The sequence below is a fragment of the Cupressus sempervirens genome, chromosome 4 (genome assembly GCF_028749045.1).
Source record: "Cupressus sempervirens isolate cs-2001-9-10 chromosome 4, ASM2874904v1, whole genome shotgun sequence".
In the NCBI taxonomy this organism is placed as follows: domain Eukaryota; kingdom Viridiplantae; phylum Streptophyta; class Pinopsida; order Cupressales; family Cupressaceae; genus Cupressus; species Cupressus sempervirens.
In genome coordinates this window covers 157,545,348-157,566,789 of record NC_143121.1, presented here as the reverse complement: position 1 = coordinate 157,566,789, position 21,442 = coordinate 157,545,348, and the positions used below count along the sequence as shown (strand labels likewise).

Sequence of the window (21,442 nt, the reverse complement as noted above, 5' to 3'; positions counted from 1 at the left end):
CCCTAACATAAATAATTATTTTTCTTTATCAAAGTCTATCTAATGAAATATCCATTATAACTTCCTTTTCATAACTTCAATCTTCTATTTAGGTTCTATAGTTATGAGTAACTTTCGAATCTAATTCATTAATAAAATAGATATGACATTTAGATTAGGTAGAAATATGTCTCATCCATAGATTTGACATCAATGACAAAAAACAATTTTTCCATTTGTAAGTTTCAAAAAAATAATTCTCTCTATAAGATGGGAATTATGTTTATTATTTTAGTATAAATAAGAAACATCATTTCATTAGTTATGTTCAGATTCCTATTGTTTCGATGAATATCATTTTAGAGAAATTTCATATACAAGTGGCATTTCTAGATATGCCATGCTATTACAACTCCAACATGTTGAAAATTAAACAAATTTTTATGTCTTCTTAAGAATATATTGTTAAATCAATGAAATTTTTTGATACACTATTGAATTTGGTGGAAGTGTATAGTATTGAATTTTTTTAACTACTAAGCTATAAAGCTACAATACTTGGGAAAGTAGTGTCAAGTGTTTAAAAAAATTAATTCATTATATGAGTAATATTAAATGTTGTGTCCATGGTATATTTATTTTTTTGTGAAGAAACTCCCACACTAATTTGTAACACAAAATTGACAATAAATAAAAATAAATATGGTATTCAAGTATAGTTAGTCCCATAGTATTTTATTGAGTGCTTTACAAGAATAAATATTGAAATATAGTGAATATCCAACTATTGATGTTTAGAAATATTGAATATTATATATAATATATAATAATTTTTTTTTAAAAAATATTTATCATTTTAATATATTTTCTCACATTGACTCTTAAGTGGCATTACTTGAGATTTAAAAACATGCTGTCTCTCTAGAGACAATACCTACCACCAAAGATGGCAAGAGCCTACAATAGAATAGTAAATTGTGAGATGCCTATCTAAGAGGTCTTGTGTTTGATTATTTTAGAGCTTCCTTAATAGTAGTAATTAATTACAACCCATAATAATAATAGTTAGCCTTGGCTTTTGCCTCTTATTGTTGAAAATAAAGTTACCACTAAAGAAGTACTACCATTGCTAACCTAACTTGAGTGGGTGGGGGTGGCCTTATAAGAAATTTGAGAGGTAATATGTTGGCACCCTTTGTGGTTATTTTTAGTACAAAAATAGCTCACACAAACAAGTTTCTTTTCATGTTTCATTGTGTAAAATTTTAGATAGGGAGAAGTTACAAAAAAGTGATAATAAAAGGTGATACGATTAATGTTATAATTTTTTTAAATAAAACTCCTAACATTGGATGGAAATGGAATGAAATCATAAATAATAAATAATGTTTAACTTTCATGGTCAATAAGGTCACTTTCTATCACACTTATAGTGAAGGTAATAATTCAGTGGACAACCTAGCCTCAATATGAAAGTACACTAAGGATTTCAAAATCTAGGAAGATATGAAATCTATCCCTATCATTTTGTATGTGGAAATCATGAAGGATATTTCCTAACCCTACAATTATGATGATGCATTAATTTGAAGTTAAGAAGAATTCTCCTCTTTTTGGTAGGATTTCATTAAAATTTCTCTTTATTCACAAGGCTTGTGAGTTTTTTCTTGTCACAGAGGTTGGTTCTAGTGAATTTGTTTCTATGTTTGTGGGTTCCTATGTTGTTAAGGTTCTAGGTCTAGAAATCCATCAATCTTGTGCCTTATTACTTGAGTGATAAAATAGGCGTGGTTCTCAATCAGATTGATCCTAATAATTGTAAAGAATTCAAGAAGGTTAGCAAAGTCTAGGATACTTAGGATAGGAAACATATGTTGAAGGCATGAATGGTTAGAATCCTACCTTTTCCTAATAAATTTTGATTTCTTGGAGTGAAGAGAACATTACAATGGGAATTTTGGAATGTATGGTCACTTTCCAGACTATTCCTATGGGTACAAGTTTTAATATGAAGTGAAAGGAAATTCCCTACAACACAACATGTTCTTTAAAGAAGCTTTCAAACTAGATTTTGTTGTAAGTAAGATCTTGATAATTCTGCCATATTTTAATAGAAACAAACTTCTCGATATATGGAAAATTACGGCAATAATCCTCATTAGGTTTGTGACTTGCAAAGGAAGGTAAAAACATTATCATTCTCACCTTTTTTCCATGAAATCATTTTCAAAGGAATGTAAAATTCTTCTTTCTACATTGGATTTTCTCTTGCTCTTCCCTATCTATAAAAAATTCAAATGTCAAGAGAAGCCTCCCCCTCTATTAGAAATTGTTGTTTAGGCTCTATAAACTCCAAATGGACCTAATTCCAAAAAATTATACTAATTTGAATATGGAATTGAATAACCTTGAGTTTCCTCTACATTTTCCTCTATTAAACAATTGAAAAAATCCCAAAGCACCTCATGAAACTCCCCTATTATGAATGCCAAAATTATTCCTTAGAAAAAGGTGAAACATAAGAAAGAAGAAAATCCTAAATAGATTGTAGAAAATATTGATGTCTCTAATTATTCTAACAAATGATCTTCTTGGGAATTAGAATATTCTTGGACTCTTGATCACTCTACCCATTTCTCCACTCCTAATTCCCCTTATAATCCTCTAATTCCTCCCTCCCCTAAGATCAACTTAGGTTACTCTAGAGACCCTATAATTTTGTGCTTGGTCTCTCCATCCCTCTTTCTAAAATTGGAGGATTATCAAGTGGATTTAGAGGCTCTATCCCTATACTTAGATGACCTTTGAAAATTTTACAATCGGCTTAATATCATCACGAAGTGGTGGTTATTTAACTAAATATTTTATAAAGTAAAATTAATAAATTGGAAGATATGGTGGAGGTAGAAAGGAAAGTAGAGAAAAGAACATCTTGTAGATGGGATGATGCTTTGTTGGAGTTGGGTAAAGGTGGGGGATAAAGTACATACTTTGGAGTTGTTGGAAGAATATTCTTCTAAGATTTGTTCTATGTATCTTACTAATGAGGAAAAATATGAGATTATTAATACTTTGGGGTTTGTGAAGAATTCTCAATAGATGGCAAGGGAGTAGATCAAGGAGTTAGCTACACAACCTAAGTTTGCATAGAAGAGGGTAAAAGGAAACATTGGGGGGATTAAGGGGGACTTGAAAGAAAATAACCTCAAAATAAATATGAGGGAGGAAGCTCTAATCAAAGAGGAGGATCTATGAAAAATCACAAAATAGGTTTCTACACTAGGGGATGCTAGACTCTTTCCCATACTAAATACTACACCTTGGTGGACAAGCTCAAGGGACTATAGAGGTGGTGAAGAGTGGTGTGTTTGATGGTGATGATTTTGTTGATGATTTCTTTGGCTTAGGTCCTAGTGAATAGTGTTGATTTTTGTGTTTTGGTTTGCTTCTTCTTGGTCTCTAGCTTGTTGGTATGGTCATTGGTCTATGACTAGTTCCTCTTGATACTGTTTCCTTGTTTTATCTAGTTTTTCTTTCACACTTCAATTTTTGTTGCTTATACTTATATAATGTGACATGACTTACGAACCTTTTCCATTTTCCTTTGTATTTTATCTTATTTTTATGTTAAGGGTTTGAATCCTATAACACCTTGCTTAATCAGAACTATTGTCTCTTGAAAGACAAAATTGATAGTGTCTAAACAAGACAATAAAACTATTCATTCTATATTTTATTTAAGAGATAATATTGAAAGATAATAATTGATGATAGAGGACAACTGATAATATTTGACATTATAGAAAGCTTTTTTTGTATCTCAAAGTAAGATAATTAACTCTATCATTGCCTCACAATTAAATTTTAACCACCCATCTCTATAGTAGTGAATGATAATTATTATTTCTATATAATGAATAGAATACAATATTTTATAGGATTGACAAATTTAATATAGGTCAAACTCAATGAAATTGTATTAGTTTTCATAGAAACTATGATTTGCATGATACATGAAGGTTGTATCATTGTCTAGTACTCTAAGATTTTAAGAGATGGATTATGTTAGGTAAGGAATCAAACATAATGATTTGAGAATTTAATATGTGTGAAGATATATATTCCTTCCTCAAAGTAAACATGATTAGAAATATAGGAGGTATACTATATATTTTTGGGAGCATAAAAAGTTTATATCCAATTCCAAAGATGATAAATGTAATAGTAATGTAATTCTCATGAGAGGGTATGAATAATAGAAAGAAAAGGGGAAAAAATGCAAATCAATTGTATAGCCAAGGTACTCATTTTGGTGGTTGATAAAAAATGTTATGCAAATAGAAGAACTAGAAATACTTAATTAAAATGGAAATCTAGTAAAAGAAATTAGGTGAGTGGGAGATGAATATTAAGAGTATTAAAAGTGAAGGAAATTGAAAGAGTGAATTAGAAGAGGCTATTATACTATGAAAAAATATGGTGATTGTGTTCTTAAGAAATAAAATCTATGTCATTTTGTCACTAAATATATGGAAGGATTTTTATTTTATTTTGGTAGATGAAGGGGTGAGATTAATAGTAACATTAGAAACATAGATATATGTCAAAGATTTAATTATTTTTTTATTTGAATGATTTCTAATTCCCATGAAAAAATATAAAAAATGTATAAGTTAAATGCATCATTTTCTTGTTTTCTAGATGTCATTGTTTGAGCAAGTTTGTCATGACATAAATCTAAAGGTTAGGTTATTGGGAACCCTACAACTTATTTGTTTAATTTACTTGATAACATAGTGCTATTAATGTTGAACACTCAATAAATTGTAACCTCCGAATTAGGAAGATATAAATTTTACTCAATTATGGAGACGTCACTAGTATATCAACTAATTAAAATGAAAAACTAAATACACTCACATGTAGATAATTATGACATATTGTATATAATGAATATAGATATTTAAAATGACAACTATCAAAAGCAAGAAACATTTTTCAAATGTCAAATTATATTTTTATCCATCTTTATGTATCTATATCATACAACAATAAGACAAATTTCATAAAAGTGATCAAAAGTAAGCTACAATAAATGCACAAGAAATTAAATTTCTTCATCTAAACTATTATAAAAATACTAATAGATTCACTACATTATTAATAATAAAAACTAAAATTCTAAGTTGTTTCCTTTAATGACTATGACATGCTATTAATAAATTACAGTATATTTCCTTAATTTTTATTAGATACAAAATCATTTAAAACTAAGAAAAATATAGAAAATAGACCAAATATATTAAATTTCTATCTTTATATTAATAAACTATATTGAAAAAGTATTAATCACTCCCCTAACAAGTGCTATGAGTATAGTATATTTTGAAAACATAAGATTATAGAAAGGAGAATCTAGAAACGTTGATTCATTCTAGGAATTACAAACTTAATGATTTAAATAGAATACTTATCAATCTAGTGATGTTTGGCCCCCTATTTTTCAACAGCGTAGACATGCAAACAATAAGGTTTTAATGGAATGTCCAATTCATATTACTGACTAAACTTATTGACTAAAAAAATGAGCACTATCTCAAAGAAAAATTATTTGGATCTAATTTTTATGAGTATTATTCATTGAGTTCCTTAAAAAATCTATAAATTTTTTGAAAGAGTTTTATTTAGTGACGTTAATATTTTTATTTTCTAAAATCCAAACAATTATGCTAAATTATTTATCTTATAATTTATATTCCCTCATTTATATATCTCTATTACTAGAAGTATTAAATGGTTGGATCATGATGCAATTTGAAACTCATAACGAATTTTGAGATAATACTAAATAAACAAAAAATTGCTCATGATTGTAAAAGTAGTTATTATGTGTGGTTCTCAGAACATATTACTGGAAAAACATGTAATAATGTTATGTTTTTTTCCACCTGTAAGTTTACCATGTCTGAAAGAAATGAATAATGAATTATATAAAATCATAAAAGTAAAATATTATTTCAATAGAATTTTAATAAATCCTAGATCTTCAATATGTCAATTTTATTCATCATCATGGCTGAAGGCTTGGGCAGATTCATTAAGCATCAAGTGTCCCAGAATTCTATTCAAGGCTGGCGGTGGGGTAATGGCTTACCTTCTCTTTCCCATCTTCAATTTGTTGATGATTCTGCTCTTGCTAGTCTTGCTATGATCAAGGAAGCTGAAGCCTTTCGACATGCTTTGGACGTTTATTTGGCAGCTTCAGGCCAGAAAGTTAATGAGCACAAATCTTCCATTTACTTTTTTAACACTCCTAATTCTATTCAGCACAAGATTGTTGGTATCCTACGGTTTCAGATAGGATCACTTCCTTTGACTTATCTTGGCATTCCTATTGTTGTTTCCAGGCAGCCATGTCTCTTTTGGCAAAATTTGATTACCAAGCTTTAGGATAAGGTAAATCATTGGACTCATAGATGGCTTTCTACTACTGCCCGGGTTACTCTTCTTCAAGCTGTTATCCAAGCTCTTCCTACTTATAGAAGCATGGTTCAGGCTGCACCTATTTACTTTCTCAAGGAGTTTGATGCTCTTTCTCGACAATTCCTTTGGAGTGGTAATTTGCATAGTACTAAATGGAGTTTGGTTAATTGGGCAACTGTTTGTAGGCCTAAAAAGGAGGGTGGTCTTGGTCTTCGATCTGCTCTATTGAGTAGTCAAGCTTTCGCTGCTAAACTTTATTGGCGATGGTGCTTTGGACAACATCAACTTTGGGCTCGTATTATCACTCATAAATATTTTCATGGTGTTGATCCTTGCTCTATTTTTGCACTTCCTCTTGAAGGTCGTGGCTCAATGGTTTGGCATACTTTGAAGACAGGTGCGATGTTGGTGAAGAGGGGTCTGTTCTGGATATGTAAAGGAGGTTCTCAGGCTTTGTTTTGGTCTGATGCTTGGGATGGATTCCCTTCCATTTTATCCATATACCCTCATCTTCAGCCTCTTTGTGACTCTTTTCTTGCCGCTAGATGGGATAAAGTGGCTCATTACAAGACTCCTTATCAATTGGGACTTGTTGTTGGTTACAGATGGAAGCATTCTTCTGATTGGCCTCCTGGAGGTATAGACATGGATCGTTAGGAGCTTTCTCAAATTCTGACCTCTAGAGAGTGTTCTTCTTTGCTTGGTCCAGATGTTTTGGCTTGGGGTGGTACCTTGTCTGGTAAATATCATGTCTCTGTTGGGTATCAGGAGATAACTAGACAATTATTTGGGGATGCTGAGGTCCCTTGGTGGAAGCAAGTTTGGAATAATGTTTCTTGGTCCAAGTGCAATTTTTTCATGTGGCTAGTGGCTCACAACCATTGTCTTACCTGGGATAATCTTTGTAAACGTGGATTTCAGGGCCCCTCTTATTGTGTTTTGTGTGGTAATGGAGAGGAGTCTGTCTCCCATTTTTTCTTCCATTGCTCCTATTCTACTCAGATATGGCACCTTTGGTGGAGCGCTTGGGGTTTCTCTTGTCGGCATGCTTCCTCTTTGCCTGAGTTCTGGGCCTGCTTGGGTAGTGCTCCCTCCAATTCTTCTTCTCTCCATGCTGCTTGGATTGCTGGCCCATCTTTCATGCTTTGGCATATCTGGTTGGAGAGGAATCGTCGCATATTCCAAGATGTTTGGCTTGGTGTTTTGCATCTTTGGTGGAAAATATCACATTGTCTTCAGGAAACTATTCTTGTGAAGTGTCAGCTTGATGGCGGTATGGATCCGGTTGATCTTGCTATCTGTAATCGCCTCAATTTTCATCTTTAGGATGGGGCTGCAGCTCATAGGTTTCCTTCTATGTCCAGGCAGCTTCACCATCAGAGGAAGGGTCGAGTTAACCAGGATGGGCACTGGACTCCTCCTCCCTGTGGAGTTCTAAAAATCAACACTGATGGTTCTTCCCGTGGGAATCCTGGTCTGGCTGGTATTGGCGGAGTGGCTTGTTGTAGTTCTAGGGATGTTAAATTTTTCTTCTCAGTTCATAAGGGTGATTATACTAACAATCTCATGGAAGCTCAAGATATTTTATATGCTGTGGAATAGTGTTGCTTGCGGGGATGGAGTAAGATTATTTGTGAGTCTGATTCCCAGGTGGTGGTGAACATGCTTTCTTTGCAAGAGCTTGAGGATGTTAGTTGGCAGCTGGCCACTGTTGTTAAACAGATTCTTTTCTTCTCTGCCTCTTTTCAGTTCATTAGGTTCACGTATATTCCTCGTGAATGGAATAGAACTGCTGATTGTTTAGCCAAATGGGCTTCTAGTCATGATCTGGGTTGGAATATTAGGGATAGGAGGCAACTGTCCTTTGAGATGGTGCAAGAATTTGATGATCTTGTTGCTCAGGATTGATCTCCTTGTTGAGCTCTCCTTGTTATATTCCTTTCTGTCTTAATAAATTTTTACCCCTCTTTTTGTGATAATAATTAATTTTGTCTCTCAATAGTATGAATATTCATTTGTATATTTTCCTTTACATAATATATTTTCATTCACATAATCTTATTTTTTCCAAAAGTTACCCTAAAGGGACCTTTTAGGAGAGTAATCATTATTTTTTACCTATATAATTACACAATAATGTAGTAATATGTGTTCATTTTCCCTAGTTATATTAGTATGAAATGATTATAGATTTTAATGTGGGAATATAATTATAATTATAATCTATTGATAGTATCTTGTAGGCTTTTTGAGATTTATGTCTTCAATGTGATCTAGTTTTTATTATTAGTCCTCTCTATTATCTATTATGGATAGATGAAAATGTCATTTTTTTTTTATATTAATCATTTCAAGGACCTACAATCTTTATAGAAAATCATAATAATTATCTACTCATGAGTGTATTTCATTCTTCATTTTTTATTATTTAATATCATATTAGAGTTGACTAAATTTATATTTATTTATAAATAAAATCAAATTTATCACTAGCTAATAGGGAGGACTCAATATATTGAGTCATCATTTATTAATAGCACGATGTTAACTAAGAAAATTGAATAAAGTAGCTTTTCTATCCATAGATTTCATAGATTTATTATTTTTATCATGGGAATATGAACTTATTTCGGCAGACAAATAACTGAGTTCACTAATATTTATTTCTAACATTACTATTAATTTCCAATCTTAATCTACTATAAACTATGATTATATGGATTCATTTTTCCTAAACAATATTATTGTCTAAAATATTTTTCCATTGTATTATTATTATTTTTGACTCCCTATTTCCATTTCCTTCACTTTTACTACTATGACACTTTTTTCCCCACTCACTTAACTTCTTGTGCTAGATTCTCTTCTAAATTTAGTATATTTAGTTCTTCTAGCTATGTAGCTTTTTTGTCAAATACTTACATTAGTACCTTGGTTATGCAAGCAATTTATAATTTTTTTCCTCTATATATTATCCATACCCTCTCATCTGAATTACCTTACTATTATTTTTAATAGATTTATAATTGGATATGTAATTTTCTATGGTCATAAATTATAGGGTGTGCCTCCTTTATTTCTAATACAATTGAGGAAATCCATATTTTTTGAATTTTTAAATCATAACTCATTATGCTTAATTCCTTACATAACATAATCCCTCCATTGAATCCTTAGACTAGTGGGGAAAGTTACAATCTTCACCAATTATGCAAATCATAGTTTTCAAAATAACAACTAGAAATTTATTAGGTTTTATTCATATACCATTTTTCAATCTTAAAAATATTTTTCGTGGTTCACAAAATAGGAAAATATATCATCATTCTAAAAATATATTAATAAAGTGTAGTTACTTCATAGTTGGTAGAGGATATCAAAATATATTACTATTTGTGCACCATCAAATGGTGTGAAAAGTTTTCAACTTTTCAAGATTATCATGTTTGAAGGAAAATGCATGCAATGAATGGGAAGAAAAATGAATGGGACAAAAACATTAGGAAAAAAATATACTACATGAATTTCAATAACTTTAATTTTGTTTACATTCTTAATGTACAACTACAAAAAATACTATGCTATAGAGAAAAATTTACAAATGCATAAAGTACTACGTCTATTATAAAGAGCATATCATTATTATTTTTCAAATTTGTTTGGATATTCTTATTGTGGATTTTTCCCTACTACTATTAAGCAATTTTCTTTTTTCTTTTTGTCCAATCCAAAAGTTACAATTATTCAATATGGAAGTAATACTATTTTGAATGTATTATTTTGAAAAATCATTTTTTCTAAAACAAAATTGGATCTTAGTTTCTTCGATTGTACATTGCTTTCAACAAGAAAATCTAGTTGTTAACTAGGTCATAGGAATATTTTATACTAAATTGTACATTTTGCATTTGCAAAGACATGTTAAGATTTTTCTTAATTTGTAACATCACAACTCTATATCCGCATGATTGCATAATTAATTCATGGGTTTTCGCTCTTGTTCTTCTTGTTACAAAAAATCAAGATCCATTATTACAGGCATAAATGATTTATAGCTTTCCCATTGAACATTTGTTTATATTATATTTTATATACTTCTAGTTATCATAAGAAAAATTGTCCTAATTCGATAGTATGTATCTTTGATAACGAATCTGCATTGTTTGATAACGACGTATTTACAAGTGTGACAACCCATGAATTAATTATACAACGTGAAGTTGTGATGTTTAAAATTACAAATAATGAAAATGCTTTGCACATATTTAAATTACATTAACATAAAAATTATAAAAGTAAAATATAACTACATTCATCAAACTGGAAAAAAGACTAATGTTTAAAATTACAAATAATGAAAATGCTTTGCACATATTTAAATTACATTAATATAAAAATTATAAAAGTAAAATATAACTACATTCATCAAACTGGAAAAAAGACACTGTCATTAATTGCATTGATGTCATTTTTTAACAATAGTCTTGATTATTATTCAATCCTCAAGCCAATTGAACTTTATTGAAAAATTGCTAGTTCTACGGCATTTGATTGATCAATCACAAACTGAACAGAAAAATCGCAATAGAAAGTATCACCAGCAGCAGACCATGGGGACTCAACGGGGAAGCCTGGGACTTTGCATATTTGGGATTGAGGGGTAGGACATGAGAAAGAGAACTGCAATTGGTGGCGACAAACGAAAGCATGTCGTTGTCGTACAGAATGTGATAATTTTGCTGTTGGAAATTTCCAAGGACGGCCGGCACATGTTCAACAGAAGCCTCCTCCATATCCAAAATAGCCAGACACACCACAGTCTGATCATCCTCTACATAAGTAACGAAATTACTTGCTGAAGTAATAACATAATCTGCGCCCACAGCCATGTGAAACGTCATATTCAAACCGGGTAGAGTACTGCCGTGAGGTGCTTGGTAGCATATACTAAACCCATCACGAGAGCCATCAATTTTCTTGTAATCCAAATCGGACGAATCCACAACGAAATCCAAAGCAGATTCTACTGCAGCAAAGGCGGCGTGAGGCAAAACTGTGTAGGGAGTTGCAGAGTCGATGATGAATCCACCGCTTCCACTCGCCCTTATGCTAAACGTTCCTTGTGGAATTTCGGCAGCCTTGTTCCCAACGCTTATTCCTTCCACAGAGAGATAATAGTAACTGTTCAGATTTTGTAGAGCTATGTTTTTTAGGATCATGGTGGATTGTATTCCCTTGCCTTTCAATTCAGCTGCACTGCCAAAAAGGAGAGGCGTGGCTAATAAATCCTTGGCGTCTTCTGGGTATACTTCGGCAAGACAGTAGGAGAACTTAGACTCGCCAATCTGTGTGGTGAGCGATAGATTTCCTCGCCCGAGCCCAACTACGCCGTTTATCCCCATGACGCCGTCGTTCCACTGAGCGGCTTTGGCATCCGTTGGGCCGTCAGTTCTGCAGGCAAATGCTACTTCGTCAAAAGATTGCGCGCCACCGCTTCCATTTGTCATGCTGAATGTCCCGTAGAATAACTCCCCCTTCATGGTCCTATTTTCTGTCGAATTATGAGAGATTTTGCATTTGTTGACTGAACAGGTGGAATAGGGAAGAGAAGTGCAGAGGGAGGACGAGCAAGGGACGGATTTTAATGCGGAGGAATCTCCAGGGAGGGCTGAGCAATCAAACCAAATTAGGTTACTGCTCGTGTCAACTTTTGAGCGGATGTTTATCGGTGGGTTTCCCATGCCGACTGTCATGAAATACGCTCTTTCCTTGCCTACCACAGGGACACCCATATTCGGTTTGGCTCCTGAAGCTTGGGCTCTGATTGACGATTCCATTCTTTTGAGCCTTGCAATGGCTGATTCCCTTCTGAAATGGTGATCTGTGGGAATCGCTTCTGCAGGAAATAACGTATAAAAGAAACAGTCGAGCAGATTGAGCACCAGCAAAAAATATCACGTTTTTGTACGCCATTGCGCGCCTATTTGATCTTAGCCTCCAATGGTCTTCTATCTATGATAAATGGGGATTGGGGATTACCTTTTATTGAGGTATTTCTTTTTCGGCCAGTTGGTTTCCAACCGGTTTCTTACATTGCCAGCCTGCTCGGTTCGGGCTATTCTTCGGTTTTGACGTTTATTTATTTATATTTCGACGGAGATGTCAGTATGTTATATACAATCCAAATCTACAGCCAAGCGTTAGGTTACCTCAATCTAGGTGCATGTGTAAGTGTTGTCCTTACTGGACCTTGCCCTTCTTATTGGAAAATTCATCTTTGTTGCATAAAGGGGGCTACCGGCGGCAACACCAATCCAGTTCTACAAGTGATTAAGAGAAACTTTCAAAAAATGTGAAGATTTTTGAAATTTCATGGACTACATGTGTCAAGGTCAAAATATATTAATTTTTTTCCTTACTTTTATTCTTCTTAACAAATCAAAAGACAAATAAACTATTTTAGTTGAATTAAATAAATATATATAATTTTAAAATTATAAGAAACTTGAAAAGTTGAAAAGAAATTCAAAGCTATGATTGGACAATTAAAAAGATGAACATCCTATAGGTATTGTGCCCACGGGCAGGAACTAATAAAACTCCAAAATCTTATCAGGAACATTACAAAAGTATATATCAGTAAAGACCTTTGTACCCAAGAATATATTAATAAAGACTACAAAAACTATACATGAGCTTTAAAAAAACTATGGATTTGGATATTGCATATTCACAAATTTCCCATACTCTATGACCATTCACTTTGGGTGATAATAGTTTTCCATTACGTATTTGGGCGAATGTAGAGACTTTGGGGAAATGATGCCCTGGAATTCAGGCCTGAGAAATGGCTTAACAAAGACGACATATTTCAGACCCAATCCTTATTTAAATTCACAAAGTTTCTAGCATATATATGATACAATGCATCCTTGCTAAACAATATCTTTATTTAAATTCCCAAAGTTTCTGGCATATATATGATACCATGCATCCTTGCTAAACGATGTTTGATTAAAGAACTTGATGTGTTCCAGTTCTATACTCCTTCACTGGTTTCCTGAGGAACGCCTGTGATCGAGTTGACTGTTGCGAATCCTCTCATCTCATTGACGAATGACGCGTTCTTCTAATTTTACCACAAAAAACTGTCTCACAAGTTTTTCTCCTTCCAATTGTGTCACTCCAGCTCTAAGAGAACCCGCTCTAAGAGAAACTGATATGAAGAATGTTATGATTTCACTACTTGTTATCCATGACTTATTGTAATTTGGAAAATAAAAATCCACTAAAGCTCCACCTAACACAAATCAGACCACATCATCTTCGTCTTGGAGAATCTTACTCCATCTTTGTAGTTTTACCATTCCTAGATAGGCCATAGCTTTTTGATCCAATTGATGGAAAAGAACTGCTCATGTATCCATGAAATGATTCAATTTCACAATTACATTTTTGACAATCTAATACATAATAATGAAATCGACTTCAGCGGACATCAAGAAACTCTTAACACTCAAAAATCTAGAAACCATTTGAAATATAATTCTTACTGAAGTGGGTCTTGAAGGGCTCAATAATAGTTAGTAAATGTGAGCTTTTTATTATGCACAAATATCTCATTAAATCGGTCTTGGTTAAATGGAAATATTTTGAAATAAAAAGATGTGCTAATGTGTGTAATATGATGGATACAAATTTTATATATATATATATATATATATATAGCTGAGAGATATCCTTCTCGACGTGCCTATTTTCATAATCTCATAATTTTCATCATTCCATATTTATGTGAGTCTAAAAAGCATGAGGAAATGATTCAAGACTCTTGATCTGCCTCATTTTTACTTCCATTTGCTCTCTGTTATTTTCACGATTTTAATTATACTTAGTCTATTTCTATTTTATTTTTTTGACATGTAAATGAACGTCAATTCTTTTCCAAAATGGAAAATGTTTACATTGAAGATTGCTGCCACTGTAGAAAGCCTCTCGGCTTAACGAGGCGCCATATAAGGCTAAAAAATGATTATTTTTGAAAGATGAACTAATTTTGTTATATAGAATAATCATTCCCATCCTTGGACACAGATGGGCTCTATTTAATATTAGAAAAATTGGCCCATATATGATTATCTTATTAATTTTATTTTGGCATTAGTGTGGAGGACATGTATGAAGCTTAAGTTAATCTTAAAGATCAAAGAAGCATATATGAGTTGTATTTGTTTTTAAGTGAGTTTTTAGTTTATAATCATTATCAATGAAACCTTATTTGCCCCGAGTCTACATTGCAAGCTTATGAGGAAAATAGAAGAAAGGATATTTTTAGAATTCATAATCTTATGAGACATTACATAGATATTCAATGAACATTTATAGGCACTCTTTACTTTTTATCTATTAATACTTAAATATAGATTTCTATATTGGAAAATAAGAATTTATTTATTAGATAAATTTATAAATATATTTTTCATATCAATAAAGTACCTTCCATCTAGAATATATTTTGATTTATTAATTAGTGTCTTATTATCTTGTACATGTTATTAAAATGATGATTTTCTAAAGAGGTCTTAGTAGATATACTAGGACACGAAAGTTGAGTTACTTTTTAATTTCTCTTTCTCTCTCTCCCCCCCACCTCTCTCTCTCTCTCTCTCTCTCTCTCTCTCTCTCTCTCTCTCTCTCGGTGTGGGTGTGTGTGCCATAATTATTTTTTAGAATTTATCATCTATATATAAGACACCTTCTAATTTGGAGTTAAGGATTCAATTAGGAGTTTTTCTTTTTCTTAATGTATTTAGTATAATTTATGAATCCCCTTCAATAACTAGAATTTTAATTCATATTTCATGACATAAGCTTAATCTTTCTATCAAGGATTCTAATTGTACTAAATTGTTTGACATTATTACCAAAGTTTTGGCCCTTTTAGATAATATTACACCTTGATATGAATATATTATACATCCTAAACTAGCTATTCCTAGGTTGCTTCTAGAGGTGCCATCAGAATTTAACTTTGTCCATCTAGTTTGGGGAGGTTCCCATTTGTAATATTTATAGTCTATTTTATTAACTTTGGAAAATATCAAGGGTGGATTAATAATGTTACACAACTTTTTAGCATTTTTGTATCCCACTTGAAAAAAAATCTCTCCTCTTTTTACGTATTTCAAATATTATTGTTAACTACTTCTGAAATAAAAACTTCAAATTTGTTGAAAAATGAAATTGTATCCATCTTTTGATTACAAAAGATTCTTCTATTTTCCAATTTTTCTATAAAATTATATATGGAGAAATTTTTCACAAATTACTATAGATTTAGAACTACCATATTTCAGCCAACTTCTTAAAAACTCTAAAAGATTAGAAGAAAATGCAATATGCTAATCTAGTTTATTACATAACCATTGACAAAAAAAATTAGTAAAAGGTCAAGAAAAAATGAAGTGTTCCAAAGTTTCGAAATCATTTTCAAATAGTGGACATATTGAGGGCCCCTCATAACCAATTATAGTAAATCTATCTGCATTAAGAATTCTATTTTGTATAGCCTCCCACATAAAGATGTATGCTTTAGGTAAACATGCAGAATCCCAACATAAATTAAGAGGAATATCAATTTTATTCCATTGTTGAGAACTTATGATCTTCTCATCTCATAATATAACTTTATAATTTCCATCATTTGAGGCTCCTCGTAAAAGTTTATTTTTTCTATCTTTATGATTTGTTTGTCTATTACCAAGGAATTATTTCAATATAGCTTTTTCTTGTAATGAGAGAGATGTTTCATGTAAGGATCTCCATTGCCAACCCTCATATTGCTTATTGTTGATATTTATTTAGCAACCACTTACATATTCTCCCCATTTATTTGATAACTTGTTTTTAATATTTATAGGTAAATTTGCATTATCTAGAGATGGGAAACCATACCATGAATCTAAATATGAGGAATCACATTTTGAATGAAATAAAACAAGTGGGAAAAAAATATAGTTTTCATAGACACTTAATAAATCTTAAATTAAATTGTATTACTTGAAAGATATATTATTAGTTCAGTTCACTAATGTTTGAAGGCATGTGTTTTTTTCTTCATAAATAGATATTGCATGAATTTCAACAAGTTGGAAAGCTATTACATTTCAAATGTATAGTAATTTTTTTATGTTATAGAGAAAAATGGTGATTACATAGAACTATAATTTTAATATGATACATTTGCCATCTTTTTGAAGAATTTCTAGATATTCTTATTCAGCATATTTTTTGACATTCGATAGTGCTTACTACAATTTGAGGAATTTAGTTGCTTCTTTTTGTCCTATTAATTAGTTGTAATTAATTGACATTTGACTAAAGCTAGTTTGAAGGTACCAATTTTGAAATAATTCAAAGCTACTCTAAATAAAATCATATCTTAGGTCTTATGGCAAGAAAATATGGTTGCTAACTAGTTCATTAGAATATCTTATATCATATTAGTCATTTTGTATTTCGGAAAACACATCAATAATTTTCTTAACTTGTAACATCACAACTCTACATCAAAATGAATCAAAATGCTTCATAGATTGTCACTCTACCAAGAATATTGTAACAAAAAGATAGAAATTTGCTATCATTATTAAAAACGATTTATAACTTATTTTTAAATAAACATTTATTTTAATAATATTTGATATACACTTTCTCTTTTATCACAGATTGTCCCACTCTCAGTGGAGCAATTAAACTTCAGCGGGAAATCAAGATGACTACAGACCACAATAAATACATCTTAATCATTACTTTAAACTACTTGTGTCAAATACAAATAATGAAAATACTTACCACATATTTAATATTACATTAGCATAAAAAAGTAAAATATAACTACATTCATCAAACTGAAAAAAAGACTATGTCATTAATTGCATTGATGTCCTTTTTTACAATAGTCTTGATTATTATTCAATCGTCAAGCCAACTGAACTTTATTAAACAATAGCTACTTCTACGGCGTTTAATTGATCAATCACAAACTGAATAGAAAAATTGCAATAGAAAGTATCACCAGCAGCAGACCATGGGTACTCAAGGGCGAAGCATCGGACTTCGCATATTTGGGATTGAGGGGAAGGACATGAGAAAGAGAACTGCAATTGGTGGCGACAAACGAAAGCTTGTCGTTGTCGTACAGAATGTGATAATTTTGCTGTTGGAAATTTCCAAGGACGGCCGGCACATGTTCAACAGAAGCCTCCTCCATATCCAAAATAGCCAGACACACCACAGTCTGATCATCCTCTACATAAGTAACGAAATTACTTGCTGAAGTAATAACATAATCTGCGCCCACAGCCATGTGAAACGTCATATTCAAACCGGGTAGAGTACTGCCGTGAGGTGCTTGATAGCATACACTAAACCCATCACGAGAGCCATCAATTTTCTTGTAATCCAAATCGGACGAATCCACAACGAAATCCAAAGCAGATTCTACTGCAGCAAAGGCGGCGTGAGGCAAAACTGTGTAGGGAGTTGCAGAGTCGATGATGAATCCACCGCTTCCACTCGCTCTTATGCTAAACGTTCCTTGTGGAATTTCGGCAGCCTTGTTCCCAACGCTTATTCCTTCCACAAAGAGATAATAGTAGCTGTTCAGATTTGGTAGAGCTATGTTTTTTAGGATCATGGTAGATTGTATTCCCGTGCCTTTCAATTCAGCTGCACTGCCAAAAAGGAGAGGCGTGGCTAATAAATTCTTGGCGTCTTCTGGGTACACTTCGGCAAGACAATAGGAGAACTTAGACTCGCCAATCTGTGTGGTGAGCGATAGATTTCCTCGCCCGAGCCCAACTACGCCGTTTATCCCCATGACTCCGTCGTTCCACTGAGCGGCTTTGGTATCCGTTGGGTCGTCAGTTCTGCAGGCAAACGCTACTTCGTCAAATGATTGCGCGCCCCCGCTTCCATTTGTCATGCTGAACGTCCCGTAGAATAAATCCCCCGTCATGGTCTGATTGTCTGTGGAATTATGAGAGATTTTGCATTTGTTGGCTGAACAGATGGAGTAGGGAAGAGAAGTGCAGAGGGAGGACGAGCAAGGGACGGATTTTAATGCGGAGGAATCTCCGGGGATGGCTGAGCAGTCAAACCAAATTAGGTCACTGCTCGTGTCAACTTTTGAGCGTATGTTTATCGGTGGGTTTCCCATGCCGACTGTCATGAAATACGCTCTTTCCTTGCCTACTACAGGAACGCCCATATTCGGTTTGGCTCCTGAAGCTTGGGCTTTGATTGAGGATTCCATTCTTTTGAGCCTTGCAATGGCTGATTCCCTTCTGAGATGGTGGTCTGTGGGAATCGCTTCTGCAGGGAAAAGATTACAAAGGAAACAGATGAGCAGATTGAGCACCAGCAATGTTACCACATTTTTGTACGCCATTGCTCGCCTATTTGATCTTAGCCTCCAATGGTCTTCTGTCAATGATAAATGGGGATTGAGGATTGCCTTTTATTGAGGTACTTCTTTATCGGCCAGTTGGTTTCCAACCGGTTTCTTACATTGCCAGCCTGCTGGGTTCGGGCTATTCTTCGGTTTTCACGTTTATTTATTTATGTTTCGACGGAGATGTAAGTCTCTTGTGTTGAATCCAAATCTACAGCCAAGTATTAGCTTATGTCAATGCAGGTGCACGTGTAACCGTTGTCGACAAATGTTATGTTATTGAGGAAAATGTCATAATTGAAGAGTTGTCGCAGTGTATCCCAATGTAGTTCATTGGGGTCGATGGGCATTTTTGTTTCAACGTTCGCTTCCACAGCGCAAAGACAGGAAGGGCGATTCGGGACAAGAGTTTACATTGTACATCCTCGTCGAGAAAAGGAAATGACTATTTTTATTTCGTAAGCATGACTCTGTGTGTCTGCATCTCTCGCTATAGTGGTTTTGAGAGATGGATGATTAAAATTCTATTGGATATTGGAAAATATAAAAAATTGTTGAATTAAATTCATACAAATAGTTATGGAAAATAAATTAAATACACATAAAATTTGATCATATATAACTTTAAAATATTCTTAAAACATCAAACATGTTTGTTTAGGTTCAATTGATGTAATGGGGTGACTAAATAAATTATAGGTAGAGTTTTTAGTGAGGATATTAGTTTAAATGTAAGACAAAAGTGCAATTTAACTTGTCTTTGTGGAATCATATCATGAATGAAAAGTTATTAGCTCTATATATTTCTTGTTGATGTGAAATAGAGAACCTTCATGATTAAAATAGTACAATTCTTATCACAATAATAGTCATTCGGTCTCTTTCAACCAAATGTATGTCCTCTAACATCCTTAACTACAATTTATTATTTGAGAGCTTTCTTCTATTGTCACAATATATTATACTTGTATAAAAGATAGAGCACAATTGCATATCTTTATGACTCCAGGACACAATTCCGCAACCTTAGAAAAATATAATAAAATATTAATTTTCAATTATTTATCATATTAGGTCAAATAGAATTGATGATTTTGATTAGCTCAATTTTTTTTTCAAAAAATAATGAATATTAAATAACTTGGTATCACTTACATACATTACGACTCCCTAAGTAGAACCTAAATGACACTTGAGAACATGTATACAGATTTATACATGAAACTTACACAATGCATATCATGTAAAATAGTTTTAAATAAAAAGAAAACTCTAAGTATGCCTAAAATTTTTAATCCAAAGCATTAAATTTATAAGACAATGTTATATAAGAAACTTATGAGGGATGTGTGTGTGTGTGTGTGTGTGTGTGTGTGTGTGTGTGTGTGTGTGTGTGTGTGTGTGTGTGTGTGTGTATGTATATGTATGTGTGTATGTGTGTGTGTGTGTGTGTGTGTGTGTGTGTGTGTGTGTGTGTGTGTGTGTGTGTGTGTGTGTGTGTGTATTTATGTATGTGTGCAAATAAATATATCAAATAACCCTTGAATTTAATTTTGTTCAATTAAATTTTCTCATATACTTGTATGACTTTCAAATTTTGTACCGTATGATATAATATTTTTTAAATTTAATTGACAAAACTAAATTAAGAGTTTATTTTATAGCATAAAGTGTCGTACAAAAAGATTGATGACATTATATTATCTAATGCTACATATAATAGATCCAAAAGTTTTAAAATACTAGAAGTAGAATATAAGATTAGAAAAAATAGTAGTAATGGTAAACTAATTGAGGAGCATCTTGGGTTCTTGGAAAATCTTACATCAACCAATTTTTTTATACCTATTTCCCTATTTCAAATTGTTGCTCAAGAGATAACTATTGTTGTTTGTGTTCTTTCTTTCTATGTACTTCACATGGATCCTTTGTCCATAAAAAAAAATTTCCTTCTTCATGAAGAGTTATCCTTCTTCCTTGCTCAAAGCATGTTCTCTCTTGGGTTATCAAGTAGCCTATAGCTTTTGCCTTTTGTGAGATTCATATGATTTTGAGGCTTCCTGTGGCCTTGGGGAAATCTTCTTAGATCATGTATGGATTTATCTTGGTGCATGCAGATGTTAGTTTTCCTAGTTGTGTGGTCATTGATTTCCTTTTGGGGCAAGACCTGTGTTTTTATAATAAATCTACTTGTCAGGTTGACTTTTGGTCTTGATGGCTATATATTTGAAATTTAGAATGAAAATAGGTAGTAATAGGATAGTAAGAAGGGAGATATAAGTATCTTGGCTTTGTAATCTTGAGCTTCTAAGATTCCAAATTATAATTCTTTCATGGCTACAACTAGGTAGGGCTTATTCTTTGCACATTTTAATAAATTGCCTCAGCACATCTACATTGGAATAAAGTTATTGTTGTTGTTCCATATTTTTTTTATGCTTTTGTGTGCAACTCTAGGGGTGTAGTTGGTGAGTGCTTTCATGGTATCATTATTTGATGTACGAGCATCTTGAGCTTGCTTGCAAT

At 32.6% G+C, this 21,442-nt stretch overlaps 2 protein-coding genes across 2 annotated transcripts; both read right to left on the bottom strand.

The window, feature by feature from the left end:
• Positions 1 to 11,021: 11,021 nt before the first annotated feature.
• On the bottom strand, positions 11,022 to 12,435 carry LOC149560457 (aspartic proteinase nepenthesin-2-like). Its single transcript, XM_089827617.1, has 2 exons — positions 12,405 to 12,435; positions 11,022 to 12,358 (listed from the first exon to the last, which is right to left on the bottom strand). The coding sequence occupies exons 1-2, from the start codon at positions 12,433 to 12,435 to the stop codon at positions 11,022 to 11,024; spliced, it is 1,368 nt and encodes a 455-aa protein (XP_089683743.1).
• A 5,065-nt stretch (positions 12,436 to 17,500) lies between these two features.
• Positions 17,501 to 18,913, bottom strand: LOC149560456 (aspartic proteinase nepenthesin-2-like). Its single transcript, XM_089827616.1, has one exon. It carries the CDS (start codon positions 18,911 to 18,913, stop codon positions 17,501 to 17,503), a length of 1,413 nt encoding a protein of 470 aa, XP_089683742.1.
• Between the last annotated feature and the right edge of the window lie 2,529 nt (positions 18,914 to 21,442).

Bases quoted from the DNA above. Each gene is read 5' to 3' on its own strand.
- LOC149560456 (XM_089827616.1), bottom strand. From the start codon at position 18,913: ATGGCGTACAAAAATGTGGTAACATTGCTGGTGCTCAATCTGCTCATC.
- LOC149560457 (XM_089827617.1), bottom strand. From the start codon at position 12,435: ATGGCGTACAAAAACGTGATATTTTTTGCTG. The intron at 12,359-12,404 runs GTGCTCAATCTG...TATTTCCTGCAG, and splicing joins AAACGTGATATTTTTTGCTG to AAGCGATTCCCACAGATCAC.